The following is a 16,686-nucleotide window of genomic DNA, read 5'->3' as shown; positions in this document are numbered from 1 at the left end:
AAGCCGTGGGAAGCCGAGACGTACTCCGACTTGAGAACGCGAAACGTGCGGTGAAATTAGGCGCCGTGAAATTGGCTGTGCTCAGCGGAAAAAGCAGCTTTGCGGCAACTGTTGCAGGATATTCTTTGACATGATTGGTTTATACATTTATTATTAGATTTAGCGAGGAACCGCGGACCGCGAGAGTCAATCGTATTAAAAAAAGTCTTGCAACAGTTGCAAAGCCGCTGCTTCCTCCTCCTGCCGATTGCTGCAGCCATTGGTGCAAGATAACCGCACCTAGTCAAATCAGAGCAAAAGCGAAGTCAATAGAAAGCGCCCGCCGCGCGTCACATACGACCGAAGCCAATATCATAACAAACCGCTGTTGCGTATCGGGAATTACGTGGGCGTATATGCGCTTTGTTCGAGGTAATTTGCCCCGTCATTTCACATTCTCCGTGTTGTTGATTATTTTACGTATCGATCGCGTTGCGTATCCCGCTGTGCTTTTGGTTTTGATCGAGATAATCGAGCGTAAAGTTTCGAAGTCGCGAACTGTAGAGCGAAACCATTAGAAAGATTAGCCGACAAATAAGTTCAATCGTGTTCGATAAAGTCGAGGTTCGTTCGCGTGTCCGCGACGATCTCGTACTAGGTATGCGATTACACTAGGTATGCGATTACACTAGGTACACGATTTTGCGTTTTTTTTTGTTTTGTTTTGTTTCGTTGGCAAGCACGGTTTTGGGGTCTGGCTTTCGCGAACGTTGAATAAAATATACTATTGACTCCGGCCGCATGTCATTCGGTACGGCATCGCGATTTACAGCGCCACACGTTTCACGTATTTCAAAAGTGGCAATTCCACCGGTCGAGAGTAAATTCCGATGCCCGATTCACCGAACTCGGCTGCGTATACTCGGCCGCGTGTTTGTGTTTTTTAACCGGTTGTTTATACTACGACGTCGCGCGCGAGGTCGCACGGTCACGCAGGTCGCGCACAATCGTCTCAGGCGTGTCGAAAATTCGGCATGTACGACGGACTTGGAGCGCTCGGCGCATGGCCCGCGGGGAGTGGGGAGTGGGCGCCGAGTACTTAGGGGCGGGGGTGGGGCGGGGGAGGGGGGACGAGGTTCGTTACGCGCGGGCGCGCGAGCCGGCCGCGTGACGTAGCGCGACGCGCTCGGCGCGCTACCCCACTTTCAAAAGTCCCGACCGCCCGCCCGGCTCAGTCGCGCGCCGATCACCGGATCATGTGTATGCCTGCCCGTTAAGCGCTCCCGCGCGTGACCGTGTCACTCCGGGGCCTCTCTGGTATTCCCGCGGGAGTGTCTCGCGACGATCCTTCCACCAGAGGGTGAAGTCTCTTGTTATTCCGAGACACGGGAGATTCGGCGGCCGCGACCTCTCGCGAACGGTAACGGCAGTAACGGCGTGAAAATTAGCCCCGTGTCGTGAACGAGTGCAAACGCGAGCGACGCTTCCCGAAACACCGGGACGCCGCCGAGGCGTTCGGTTCGACGCCGCGCCGGTACGTCGGAGCACAATATCACACGTCCCGCGGGATAGTCGTAGTGGATTCAATAATTATTTCGCGTCGTGTGTCCGCATAGTGGTTTCAATCATTTCGGAGCATGGATGACACCAGCTACGCGCGAACTGCGTCCCGCGAGGCGGATCGAAGTGAGACGTTGCGTCGCGCGGTTTAACGTGTGCGCGTGTGTATGTGTGTGCGTGTGTGTGGGCAGCAGGCGAGATTCGATCAGGATTCGAGCGGGATCGCCCGTGTAGACACGGTGCACGGTGCCGTGAGTGAGGTAAATCGAGCATAGATCGAACGTCGCGAACTTTTCAGGGGGGCAGGGGGGGGGAGGCTATGGCCGTGTCGTCGTGCGAGCCGCCAAGCTTGATCGGTGTGGACCGGCCGGAAATGATCGATCCGAGTTCGACGACTTCGCGGCGAGTGACGGTGATTCCTCGTCGTTGAAGATTATACGCTCGCGGAGATATATATATCGCGGATATCGCGCGGTGTCGATTACCAAAAGTGCGGATGATGTGACATGTCCGCTGGTGGCGTACAACAGTGTGGCGTCGATGTAAAGAAGACTGACTGATTGGAACGACGCGATGATGTCAGCCAGTGCCGCAGTCGGGAAAGTCATGATCGTGCTGGCGGTGTGGTTGCTGCTTCTCCGGGCTCATCGGGTGGCGGGCTCCGATCATTTGGGTGAGTCACTTTTCCCGATTTTGCGAATTGGAGATCGTAAAATTGTAATTTCGATAGATTTCAGTTTTTCAATGCCATGAATAGTACGCGAAATGTTTGACTTGTGACCACAACTACGAATATTTTGTGTAATTTTAATTTGTAATTGTTGAATAAATGCACGCGAAACATACACATTTGTGTAAATTCCTCGCTTTCGGAATTTTAATTGGTTCGATTTTCTATTAATTTTTACATGAAACATATATATTTAACCGATAAAAATATTTATTGCTACATTGTATGTTATACATATAATTGGCGTATATTTTTTTTAATTTGTTAGAATAAGTAAAAAGTAGTATGAATCTCAATTTTTTTTGTTTTGTTTACAAATTATTAAGCGATAATTATTAAATGATTGACACACTTTTTAAAAGATTCTGAGAAGTAGGTATTCATACACAATCTTGAGTGCAAAAACATACGATATTTTCTGAGTGCAATAATGATTTCTAATATCTGAATGAAATACATATTCTGAAATAAAATAATATAATTTTGCGTTAATAAAGATCACTTTAGAGAGGTTGTATTGAGTTTTCTACTTGACAGTTTGCTTTTCAATTCAGACAACGATAAATGACGCACGGAGAAATGTAGCGTAAATTTATAATGTTGAATATTATCTCGTTGAAGATTGAAAAGTTAAAATTGACCGTATTGGATTATGTCGTTGCCTATTTCGGATGGAGGTAAATGCCATACGGAGTAGCAACTCCATGTGCATATAATTAAGAGATTAGAGAGCAAAATTGAGGGAATTGCCGCCCGGGAGATGTTGCATGTCGCTCGCGTTTACCCGCCTCTTTCGTGATGCCTAAGGCGCTGCGCGTAGTCCTGCAATAATTGGCATAATTAAACTTAACCATGTTAAAGTCGATATCCCGTCTCGTGGCAACGGCTCGGTATTCGGTGTCTACGATCGTTTTGATTCATGGGACAAATTCCGGGGCCGATGCGCCATAAATCAGGGATCATTGTGACGCGTGAATTAGTTGCAACCCAAGCCGCTCGTATAATTAATCTAGAGCACGTAAAATCGTTTACATATAGATAACAGTTGTCAGGACGCGTTTTATGCCCACTCCCCCTCCCCCTCGCGTGCGCGTGCGCTCTCTGGTTTGCGATTGAACGAATATATCGTGGGATTTGTAAGAACCGTCCGGTTATATCCGGCTACCGCTGTGATAATTTACGACGGCACGGTATATCGCGACTGCCGATTTGTTGGGGAATTAGCGCACTCGTTAATAATTAATGGGACGGCGAAAGGAACGAGGTTCGATTTCCGCAAACGTGTGTTACATCTTCGAAAATTTTAAAACGATTTTCCAAACGTGAATTAAATCCCACGGGGCTGGTCGAATTTTCCGTTGGAATGCTAGCATTGAATACTAAATCTACCGTGGAATTTTAGTATACAAAGTCGAGATATTACGGGTCGAGAGTTACGGATTAAAATTATTAGCAGAAATTTTAGAACGTTAATGGCTCTAACGTTACTTAGATTAACATAATTCTGCAGTAGATAATAATTAAAAGTCGATTAATCTAATTTGAATTTTCTGAAGGGAGAAAATTACTTGTAACATATTTTGCGCGTAAATATGTTGCAGAAAGATAACTTGAAAATTTTATATAAGAAATTACTTGGTTATATTTAACAATGCATCTCTGTAATATGTTTTCATTGCGATTATTATCCTACACTCGGATGCTATTCAAGCTAGTATACACATTTTTGGTCCGCGGTTCACCTCTCCATTATGATCTTTCGCGTTTTGCTAATGCACCTGGGTCGCGTTTCGATCGTAACTGATGCTCTGGGAGTGCTCGGTGGTTGTACAGCATATATAGGTATGTCCAGATATTAGATAACGTCGATAGATCCGGCGGGGCGCGATCGTAAAGTTGCTCAGACGTTCGTCATGTAGGTGCTAACGTGTGCGAAAAGAAGGGGAGGAAAAAGAATAAGACGAATGAGGGGGTGGGAGGAGGGTCGGGACAGTGCATTTGCGCGCGGAGTGTCGAATAGCCGCGGGAAGAAAGCGCGTAATTACCCTCGTAAATCTGTCGGATGTTTTCGAGGAAGGGAAGGAGATCGGGACGTCCCGGCGATGGCACTTTGTCGATAGTCCGCGCGCGCGCGCGGTCGTTTAGTCTCGCGCTCGTAAATTCTTATTATAATTGGCGCGATTTGCAGCGACGCTCGGAAATCGGCGATCGACGGCGACGATCCGCCTCCGTTGCGTTCCGGTAGCCTTGGTACAGTTTGAAAAGTCGCCGGCCATCTCTATAAATCGTGCGAAAACGATGGACGCCCGCGGGCTTACGTACGGTTGAAGTTTTGCAGATCCACGTGAGTTGCAAAAAAGCTAGGAGGGACCGCTAGGAAGTAGAACTTTGCCATGTAACGCGAGAACATTTGGCTTTAAAGAACATGACTTACACGATCCGTAGAAAAAGTTGTCCGAGTAGATAGTAGACGTTTTAAAATGGAACACGAAAAATAAATATATATAAATGTTTAATAATAGCATTAGCTAACAACACCAATCAATTGAAAATAATCTTGTTTATTCAATAACAGTATTAATGAAACAAATACAATTTTGTTGAATCAATAGCAAGGCGTATTTATTTCATTAATGCCGTCATTGAATTAACAAGATTATTTAATTAGATATCGGCTAATGCTGTTAATACAATATGATTTTTTTTCTTCACTGTACATGGGTCGTCTCTTAAGGATTACTTCGATCTTGATTTCGATTAACCGTGTATCGTATCGAAGAATGTCATTGCGCTGGATTGAGGATGGATTTGCAGGAAACGGTTCGTCGTGTAACTGGCGCAAGAGATTTGCGCACGGGAAATGTCTTATATAATCTTGATTATCTTACTCGGATATCTTTGCCGTCTTTCACTATAAATTGTACAAAATCTGTGCGAAATGAGGTCACGAACTGCAAGGGGAATGCCCACCTATCTGCATTTCGCCGGGAACAATTCTTCCGTGGCCATAATTCAGCGCTGCCAGCGAAAAAAAAAAAGAAACGGACAAGTCGTAATTTTCACTCTCTCGCGAAATAGATTCGAATATTCGAAAATTAATGCAAGATATTTTATATTCGCAACCGTCGCGTTGCTGCGATAAAATACGGGTCGAACGGCTTGTGGACTTCGTATTGAAAGCGGCGCGCATGCAGTTTGCAAAATTTCTGCGCTCTTTTTTCATCTCGCTTCGACGTTGCTACGATGTGTTACGATGCGCAGTCGCAGTCACCGTATAGCACCCTGCATTGTGGTACACAAACATTGCATTGCAGATAATTGATATTATATTTATAAATAATATTCGGGATGCAAATAATTTTCTTGTTATTTAAACAATGTGGCAGCAAATTGTTCTGAAATCGCTTGCAACCGATTAATTTATGTAGAATTGTAGTGCTTATATACGAAGTAAAACAATGGATCTTCCGCATGCATAATTAACCGTTTCGTAGAGCAGCTTTGGGAGTCGAATACGATTAAAGGCTTTTCTGTTTTGGCTTCCATTTTCCTCGTTATCGACATTCTGATCGTTCTCTTCTAACGTTCTCTTTAACTCTTAACAGTTGCCGCCTTTTTAAAATAGATTTACAATTTTTAACGTTTTCTGTAACGTTTTACGTTATTTTATAAATTATTCAAAGTCGTATTGTTCGGAGAATTCAAAATGATTTCTGTTAAGGCAACAGTTTTTAAAATTATTATTCACGTATTTCGTAAAATTTTTTTATTCACGTATCGTGATTTTTTTGTTTGACTTGCGTTATAATGTTTTGTCCATATAACGCAGGGTGATTTCATGATTGATGCGATAAACATCGATCTCGTGTTCGTCATGTTACGATTCCCTATCGACACACATTCTCTCTCTTTCTCTCTCTTATCCTCTCACATTCAATCTCGTACATTCTTTTTGGGATAAAAGTTTCGACGGGAGAGCACTTCGTTTTCAAGCTTTCCCATTTCCGTTTCCACCCCGGCCGCCTTACGGTCGCCGCAACAGAACGCCTATTTCTCGACTCCCGATTCAGCAAAGTCGCGTAGAGTAGGTGGCTGCTCAGCTACGGTTTAGTAGCGGTCTACACTTCGCGGAAGTGCATTTACCTATTGTTCGGCTGGCTCGTCTTTCTTTTCCGAAGAGTTGAAAGCGTGCCCAATCTACATATCTGGCCCCGTGTAAATTTCCGGCATTGCACGCATGCCGTCTCGCTTCTGCTTCGTTGTAATGCCGCGGCTGTTTTCGTAATATCGACAGTTTCCGATTTCGACGCGTGTGATCGCTGGCGAGATGGTATCCGTACTTTTATTTAGAGGCGAGCTTCTCTCGCGGGTAACGACGCGCGTTACTTTTGAAACGAGCTTCGTGAAGTACCGACATATGTATCGTTCGACTTGATCGTTTCTCTTTTAGATAAGAGTGCACTCAATTTATATATGTAGCCACATATACAACATTTTTGCCGTTCTTTTTGATACTGGTTTATGTATGTTATGATCAGTTGTATGCGCCGTTGGTTCTGAGATTTTTTATGAAATTCTTCTTTTTTTCTATCAGAATTCTTGGGAACAAATAGGTAGAGCCAAAAGTTGGTTGCTTTGAAATTGTGATCTTGGCGAACGAGATAAGCCTCATGTTTTAAACATAAGGATGTAAGAGGTCAAAGTTCAGGCCGACGCAACGAGTGTATTACGACGAAGTCGCGGTAACTAGATTCGTGATTTTGAGATGCTCGAAATCCGCCTTGTTGTACAAAAACGTGGCGGATTTACCCCCTCGCCTTGCTGGCATTTAGCTTATTGGCTGGGTGAGTTGCGAGCTTTTCCGGGCATGCGAGATCTTGTCGGATCGGTCTGTCACTCTTGTATGTCACACAGGCAAATTAGCGTAATTTCGGTCGATCGGAATTTACGCCAAACTAACCACATATAAACGATATTTGTTTACGTATTTAGCGGCATGCAGTTACATCTACAATAGATAGGTATAATCGCGCGACGCATGTAATTAATGTGAAATTATTCGAGCCGCGACGATCCGATTTAAACGCGGCGTTTCTCGTCGCGTTTATCCCTTACGATTGATGAGGTGGCGTATACGTAACACGCGGATAACTTTGCGAATGGAGCGTGCATCGGGTGTGCCTGCGAGATAATTATTATAGCCGCTAATTTGCAATCGTCGCCATCTGCTTAATGGCTATCGTATATGCATGCGGCATACTTGATAATTTATTAACAATGCATGCATAAGTACGCGTGATACGCTCGTCAACAGAATTTGACGAATAAATTCTGTAAATTTCGTCTCGCTGTTACGCAATTATTGGAAAATCATGATTTCTGCGAAACATTCCCGAGGCACTTTTATTAATATCTATTTCATAATATGTATTTCCTATTTGTAATTAAATTTATATAGTGATAAAAATTCATTTAATAGTTCTGGCACGTTGTAGGAGGAAATAAAAAAGCAAATAAGAATTAAATTTTATCTATATAGACTTACAATTAGATCAATTTGTAATTAGATTCAATTTTGTGCGAGTATAGGTGATATTATGATGAAGATTAATCTATGCATTTTAACTTAATCCTCGGCTTACAACTTAGATCGCTGTTAATTGAAGAAGTTGACACGGACATGCGGCTTCTAGGGATCCGAATTCCGTAACTTTTGTTAAATAGCTCAGCTCAGTGACGCTGCAGCGAATTCCTCAATTAGGACTTCCAACTTAGAGATAGCTAAAAAGATTACCGGTGGTTCCCGGTGTTTTACCTGAAAACTGTTTACTATTTTCGGTTGAAGAAATTCAGTGTAATGCTGCACTGTTTTATTTTAACATGGATACCGTTAACATCTGCAATCGTTTGCGTAAAAGCAAAAATATAATGGTAAATTTTATTGTTTTTGAAATGAGACAGCTGCAACATGCATTACCACGAACTATTTTATGTGTACATATTTTCTGTTGTTTGCGTATATTTCACTGCGTTATTTTGTAATTTCCAATAATGCGATTGTAACCCGGCTCTGGAGCTCATTGTATTAAATCCACGTGATACAGTTTTAAAAGCCGCATTATCGCACATAATGCACATTTGTTTCACGGCAATGGTAGGAATTGAAATCTGAAGCTGCTGGAATATCCTTTCGCACAGGACAAATTAACCAACACCAACTGTTTTATAAATCGAAGCGCACTAGATAACCGCGTATCGCCATTTCGTGTCCATTTTACTGTAAACTATATGCGAATTTATTGCCACTATAGATCTCGACAAGCTTTTCACGTAGGCATACCACACATTTACTCCGCTTGCTATTTATTTATTGCCGCATTGTATCTGTTTAATCAGATTCACCCTATAATGGTCAAAAGTAGCCAGCATCAGCAGTTACGAAAAATTGCAGTTTACAGAATAAAAAGCATATATCGCGCGTAACATGGATTTTTGCTACATACGGTCCTAACGGATTGGCTTTTATCGGCTTTCGCTATCCGTCAATATGTTATATGTGTTATATTGGAATTTTTACGCTATAATATTATGAAATATAGTATTCTATATATTGTGTTTTAACGCAAGATTTTCACATTTCTCATTGTAATAATTTGATAACGTATATTAATAATGCGATAAAATTTAAAGAATGAGTTCAATTTCTACATATTACATCTTATTTAAATTAATGCGATATAGTGTTCAATTTAAATACTTGTTTGACATCAGATTGTTATGAGGTAGTTAGATATCGTCATTTTCATCGGAAGCATCAGGGAAGAGTTTGTACAAAGAATTAGGTGCAGCATGCGGGCGGGAATCGGGGCAGCAACTTTCCGAAAACCGGGAGGAGCAGGATGGCGCAACGTTGCTGCCGGTGCAGCGTTGAATCACGGCTGCATCTGTCGTATATTAGTTTCCATTTCAGTTTCCAGCTATACGGAACTCTCGAATTTTCCTCTTTCGTCTCGTGTGCGCGCGCGCTCCACTCTTTGCCTCATCGCGAAAGCGGCGATGAGGATGTTCCGTGGCGTCATTACGTAGCTACTTACAAAAAAAAAATATCCTACGCCGCAACTGCTTAATTAGAGATACTAGTGGTCTAATTATGTTCAGGGAGGGTCTGCGGAGAATAAGTAGTTTGGTGCACGTAAAGAGAGAAAGAGAGAGAGAGGGAGAGAGAGGGAGAGTCTCGTGCAAAATTCCATGGCAGTTTTTCTCGCCGCGTACCATACAGTAGCAACTAAATGTTGCACGCAATTTTACGAACGTAACAATTTATGTTTCGCTATTGCCGATACAAATAAAATTGACACAATCATTTAGCATGGACAGCAATAACTGCAATTGCGAAAAAAATCCGAAAAAGCATATCTATTATAACTGGGCGAAATTAATCTATTTTTTGTAAATTGCTTTCAATTTTTCACCTACTTGTTATTTATTTACAATTTACAATATGCAGGAGACATGTTGATAAAAAATTTTCTGTTTGTCGGGTCAGGTATCTGTTTTATATTTTCGATGAGTTTTTATTGCAAAATTAAAGCCATTTCTCTTGATCGATTCAATTCCCAATACTCTTATAGAAAGCTATTATCTTTATATGAAATTTTCGTGTGTTAACAGTTTCATATTTTCCACATTTACACGTATATACACGCGCTGGAACATGTATATACCATCTGTCACCTGTAGCAATCCCGTAGAAACTTCAGATATCGCCAAGGATAAGTCCCCAAGGGCTAATATCGTTGTTTCTGAATGTCTTTAATAGCTAACGTTGCGACGACTTCGCCGCGAATGGTCCACATGATGACACTGCCATGAAAGGAAAGTCAGGGTAAAAAGCATTATAAAGAACCATCTTGCAAGATTATAGCGCGTGAGAAGAAACAGAGATAAGTTCTTATTGCATGGCGTGGATACGAAAAATATATATAAACCGAAAATATTTATGAGACTAATTTTTAGAGAATTATTTAATTTTTTACAGTCCAGCATACATGTGTTGAGTTCAAGAAATTAAAGCAAAATTAAATTTTACTAAGAATTGTAAGATCTAATGATTGTTTTCGCGAATGACGTAATAGGTGACACAAATTTTGCTGAAATTTTCTGTACAGTTCTACGATCAAGCATGTTCTAGATTTTCAATCGAGAGACGCTTGAAATAAAATTACAGCTGCTCTACCTTTGCCTTCTCGACGTTCTTGGCAAAGAATAACGCGCGCATTTTATTTCGCAGCATCAGGTACGTTCAATGACGTCATACATGTAGATTCAATGACAACGTACATTGCATGAATCTGAATGAGAAGGTAGTAGAGGCACGGACTTTCTTTGAAGAGTACTTGCAAGTCCGATGAAAATGAGATTAAGAAACTAGGAGATTGGACTATCATATTATACTTTCTCATGAGAAAATGTATATTGTCTCGGTATTTCAGTTCGCGCCAACGAGTACATTTTAATAACTGCATGAAAAAATGTTCGTATACCTATAGTTCGCAGATTTATACTAGTGCATGTCGCGTGAATTTAAGGAATTTAAAATTTCTGTTTTACATATTAGTTAATCTTTGTACTATTAATTTTTATTTTTTTTGTCTTATCGGTAACTCGTCTTTCTCAAAATTGAATAAGTTTCGAGAATTCACATGTGGTTTCGTTTCGTACAAATTTAGTGAATAAATCTTGCAATTTTGTGAATAAATCGCAAGATGATTTACACGTTGGAGACATTTTGCCGGAAAAACACTCAAACCGTTAATTTTTTTTAAATATTTATATATTGTTAAGAAATATATTTTGTTTATTTTTTTAATGAAATTATGAATAATTTTTATTGAGTTGTATCATTTTTGCACATACGCGAGAATGTAAAAGAATACGGATAATAAAAATCAATAACCATATTGAAATTGATACTGATTAAATTATTTATAAATAAAATGGAATAGGAAAAAATAGTGAAACCTCTGCAGATTCAGTGGTTAGTGTGATTAATTAGTTTATTTTTTTTTGCTATTTTTTATTGAATAAAATTTTTGAAGCAAAAATATGATATTGCTGTTAGATATACGATTGCATTCGGCTCATTTGCCAATACTTCGATTTCACGCTTCACAAGATAAAAGAATATACAACATTGTATATGATGGCTTGTGTGTTCTAATTTTTATACTTCTATTCTTATCCATAAATAATATCTCATTCTTGTAATAAGAACGTTATTTTCCAATCGATATTATTCTTAAGATAATTATACGGCACTCCTCAATAGATTTTATATTTTAATAAGGAAAATGAAATTATTATAAAAGATAACTAATGTGTTTTAATACCATCTTTAATAAAATATGCGTAAATGTTTTAATACTTTGCATATTTGCAATTAAAAACAGGAGAAATGCTTTTTGATATAATATAACATTTAAGTGTTTTAATTTCGAAGTAATTTAATAATACATGATATATATTATATATGCTGTGTACATGTTTTTTTCATTTGCTATAATGATACATAATCACTACTAATTATGCAAATGTTTGTAAGCGCGACACGAGGCATTCAGGAATTATAATAATTATGAATAAATGATACCTACCGATATATTCTTTGTAAACATGACATAAATTATTTAGATTAAAAGCATCAGTAGAAATATCATGAATGTTTTTTCCCTCGTTAGGCATTATTTAATATCTCTTTTATAATGTAGATGTTTATAATTTTAGAAAATGTAAAAAAATACATGAAAATGTATTACGTTGCTACGATATAAAATTCTATAGCATTTACAGAATCGACTAAAAAAAATTGACAGAAATAAATAAATTTGTTCAATAGAAAAGAAATCATTTTATTTAAATAAAATTATTATGGATGAATTAAATTAGAAGTGTAATTATCAGTTTACGATTTGTCTGGAATTTTTTCTGCAATTTTATTTTATTGTTCGTTGAAATAGTATTTGAGATGATAGATTCCCGCCTTGGCTACGTGCCATGTAAGGGCAAACGAAAATGTGAAAAGTCACTGAGCAGAAGATAGTTCGCTAGTTTTTAGTATTTCTAGATATATTTCTAAATTTTGAATTAGTGGAAATTCTTGACTAGAGAGAACATATTAAAACTTCTTTCTGTTGTTATCTTTCGATAGATTTCACTCTTATCTTTGTATAATTGTTTTTTTACGAGATTGTTGTTTGTAGAGATTTCTCTCTTATTTCTTAAACGTTTATAAATTGTGCATCAGTCTACAAATCGCGTTGATATTTTTAAAAGTGTGATATAATTTGGCAAAAAGCAATCTCTCTTATTTTAGTTTTAAAAATACTGAAATGTTCATGACCATTACGAAATTATTTGAAATTAAAAGATGGGAATAACATGTTACCTATTTTTACGGTAATAACATCAGATCGAATAGTATTATCTCTTTTTTATATTTCTCTATCGGATTGTAATTGGAAACTTTCCTGACTGATTAAACCGTGCCGTTTTATCAAATATTGTTACGTGATAGAAAGCTCGAAATGTGTGAGTCACTTCACATGTAAAGGGAAATTGGTCTGAATGCGGGTGGAAAAAGCGTGCTTGCGTTATAAATCAACCTTTTTCCCAACGGAGATTGTACTCGACTAAAATTTGCCATCTGGATGCCCTTTCGATTCAAGATACTTGATTACAATTTAGCTTTCATTTGTGGTGGGAAATAAGACCTGTGCGCAGTCTTGAAAACAACGTCGGAAATATAAAATCTTTTTTAGGCTATTTTACATTTTTTCTCAAATAGTAATTATTTCTATAATTTATAACAGAAAATTTATAATCCTTTTTTCTTATAATTTTTATTTTGGAATAAATAACTGGTATAATGAAAAACAATCCTAATAATAAACAACCAATGACGAATTTATTAAGAACTCTAGACATTATTTATAAAAAAAGCAGAAATATTAGTTTATATCTATTTTTAATATCCTTTGTGATATACTTAACATTTTTGATATCCATTTGTGCAAATGGAGGATGAAGATTTACAAAAATGGTATCAATTCCTTAAACATTCATCTTAATTCCCTCTTAGACATTCCGTGTTTTAACCTTGGAAGAGTTTCCTGTCTTTCTTTAAACGCGGAATAGGGTATTTCTAGAACGATGAGGCCTGAGATCACGAAATAGCGTTCCAGCAGTTATCCACGGGATAAGGATTTCTACGAGAGTAACTCGCTAGTGGCTCTAGCTTATTCGTAATCCGTGAATAATGAGCTCCGCACTCGGAATTCTTAATCCCATATTGTGAAATCGCGTAAGATCGTCTCATTTGAGTATCATGCTGGATTATGCTAGATATACGTGTGTACACATGATGATCCGCGTAAAAATACGGTAGTACAGACGGTTTTACTCGATATGAACGTGTATGATGGCGAAAATACTTGCATATTTATATATATTTTTACAAATTACTTCCTCACGTAAAGATGAAAGCTTTTAGAAAATAAATGAACTCGATCTTTTATCCCGCGATTTCTACGGGCATTCTTTTCCTGAATTTTGAATTGCTTTTGAGTAACTCCCTTTACATTTGATCTCAGATCGCATTACGGTATAAATTATATCTATGTGGATTTTCGTGGTGTATCCGCGGAGAATATATACCTCGAGCCTTTGAAACACATTGGAAGAACGTTTTTGCTCGCAAATCGGATTCGAGAAGCGCTTTAATATCGCGTCCATACTTAATCCAGAAGTAGCAAACTCCATCTCTCGACGGCGACGCTTCTTAATCCTCGCATTATCCTGCGTGTCTACGGGTCAGGCAGGCACGTCCTTTCAAGCTCTTATCCCAGTACTCGCGGAGGGGGCGGGCGGAAGTATTTCATAAATCCTGGCGTGAAAGATAAGTGGGCCCTGAATGTCTCTCGTCCCGCTTTCTTGGCAGCGGTTCATGACCCGCCAGAATCTTCCTGACATTTTGGTGCGATAAACGAGGCGAGATCTACGATCTACGAGACGTCCCAGTTTGGAATTAAAATCTCGATTAGCATCGAATCTGTCCCGCACGTAGAACGATGTCGGCTTGGTACCATCTGTCTTTATGTTGCTGGGAAAGTTATTAATTTGTACAAGATCGTTAACTTTAATAAAATATGTATATTCTTGATAACTGCCTGACTTTCCGACACTTTTGTGTAAATTTGAAAGCAAATTAACAACTTTATTTCAATTCGACAAAAATAATATTAATTTCTGTTTATAAATACTGAACTACCAAATTTGTGTGTGTAATCTTTTAATGAAATATTTCAAAAATAATCTTTCTGTTACAATTTTATTTTATAATAAGTCACGAATGACGACAATTATCAATTTCTTTGAAATTAAATGAGTATCTTCTTAATTAGACATCTTTTTAGACAGAGCGAAAAAAATAGCGTATTATAGCGCTAAATGTATTAGATTAGATACGTGACTCTCTTTATGATGTTCATAGAAGAGTCGGCTCGCGTCAAGTCCATTGGTCAGCTGAATACCGGTTCGTAATTGCCCGCACGATATGAAGCCATAAACGCGATAAAGAGCCGGATGTGTTTCGACCATACGTTCACGAGGTGAAACACGAAGCGTCGACGTAATCATAGGCATCGATCCGGTTTCTGGAGTACCGTAAAGTTACCGAGTATCTCTGATGCCCTGACACTCGCCACCCTCGAGGCTTCGTAAACGTTCAGCCTGCAATTTGCGAGACATTCGTCGTTATCTCGTTGGGACGCTTTGCATACAAACGATCGTACCCGCATTGCCCGCCGGACGATTGAGCGATCGAGTATTTGTTTTTTGGAAATTTCAACACTGTTCTGAGTTAAATGTAAGAGGCCTTTCTGAAACTCGTAGCATTCTGCTTCTGAATATATCGATAACAAATCGATTTTTCTAAAAAATGTATCTAAGCTATTTGTCTACGCTGCTTTATTCGGGAATAGACTGAATAATTAATATGCTATTTTTTAAATAATTAGATACTGTATATTATTAATAATTCAATAGTATTTAATACTCTTAATTAGCAACATTCTTGGTGATATCTATGCCTTGACGATATCTTAATGATCCTTTCGTAATAGCTGCTAATTCCAACTAATCTCTCTTGTATAAACTTTAAACAGTTCTTATAAATCCTGATAATATTTCAATCGCGAAATTCATTAAGGGCTTACTCTTTGATGTGCTTTGGATAAAGTCTCTAAAACTTCTTAAATAGGCGCTAGGATGAAAGAAAATTTATCAGGAAGATATACCGCTTTTTTAATTATCAGGAAAAACTTACTTAGTTTTTAAGAAAAATACTGATTTATGAAATTCTTAATTTTACATATATGTATATACCTATATATATATATATATATATATATATATATATATATATCACGATTTTTGTACCATCCTTTATTTCTTTGATTTTTGACATGTATGGCATGTTGTACATAATACATATGCTGCTATCCCTTTTGCGATAAAAAATAAAGTGGAAAAGCGAAATCTTCTCGACTACGTGCAATAAAGTATTACCGCTAGATTTCTCCGTTTCCGTAAAATATGTGCATCTACATCTTATTAAATGGGAAGGAATACCCGTTGGAGGAAAACGCGAGGGATTTGCAAGTACTCAGGGTAAGGATGATGCAGAAAACTTTGAGAATACCTAATACAGTTTATGCGAGCACAAAACAAATGAGAAGGACAAAGTTAGCGCGAAAGTTACAATCACGCTAAGACTGCTTCGTTCCAAAAGTAATAGTTATATCGTCTTGCTCGTTGTTAAACAAATTCCGAGGACCGGCGCGGCGCGGCGCGGCGGCGCGGGCGTTATACGTACGTGTTCCTCGTTCCTGGAGTTTCCGCTATAATCCGATCATCTTCCCGGCACCCACTCTCGCCGCGAGAATCCACGAGAATCCATTGTCGTCCGTAGAATGGCACGCGGCGGGATTTGGTACCGTCGCAAACGATACAAACGATCTAATTTCGCCGTCGTGATGAGGAGGAGGGGGATGAACCCGGGGGAAACGTCTCGTCTGCAAACATTGCTCGAGTTTGACTTGAAGCGCCTGCACACGGGAGGGACGCGCTCTCTCCTTCGCCGAATCCTTTTTCGGATATATATTTCTTTCTCGCCTCGAGTCGTTACAATTCCGCGGTTTACTATAATCCCGCGTGACGCGCGCGCACATACACATATATTGCACATACAGTACAAACACACACGTACGAGTGAATGGAGAACTTAAAGCGCGCCGCTCGTCGTAAGTCATCTCGAGGCGAGGAAGCGAGAAACGACGGGGGAACGATAAGAGGAGGGGACG

The 16,686-nt window shown here is 39.2% G+C and overlaps 1 protein-coding gene across 1 annotated transcript in view; it reads left to right on the top strand.

Moving 5' to 3' along the window:
• Positions 1-1,240: 1,240 nt before the first annotated feature.
• Positions 1,241-16,686, top strand: part of LOC105462810 (protein eva-1 homolog C-like) — a 131,268-nt gene continuing 115,822 nt past the window's right edge. Inside the window, exon 1 of the mRNA XM_011709660.1 lies at positions 1,241-2,212. Within this exon, the coding sequence (XP_011707962.1) occupies positions 2,113-2,212 (100 nt within the window). The 5' untranslated portion in view covers positions 1,241-2,112. The remainder of the gene's footprint in view (positions 2,213-16,686) is intronic.

This window comes from Wasmannia auropunctata, unplaced genomic scaffold, assembly GCF_000956235.1.
Source record: "Wasmannia auropunctata unplaced genomic scaffold, wasmannia.A_1.0 LD336095.1, whole genome shotgun sequence".
NCBI lineage: Eukaryota > Metazoa > Arthropoda > Insecta > Hymenoptera > Formicidae > Wasmannia > Wasmannia auropunctata.
The sequence above is the reverse complement of the archived record's forward strand: the minus strand, read 5'-3'. Positions and strand labels throughout refer to the sequence as shown.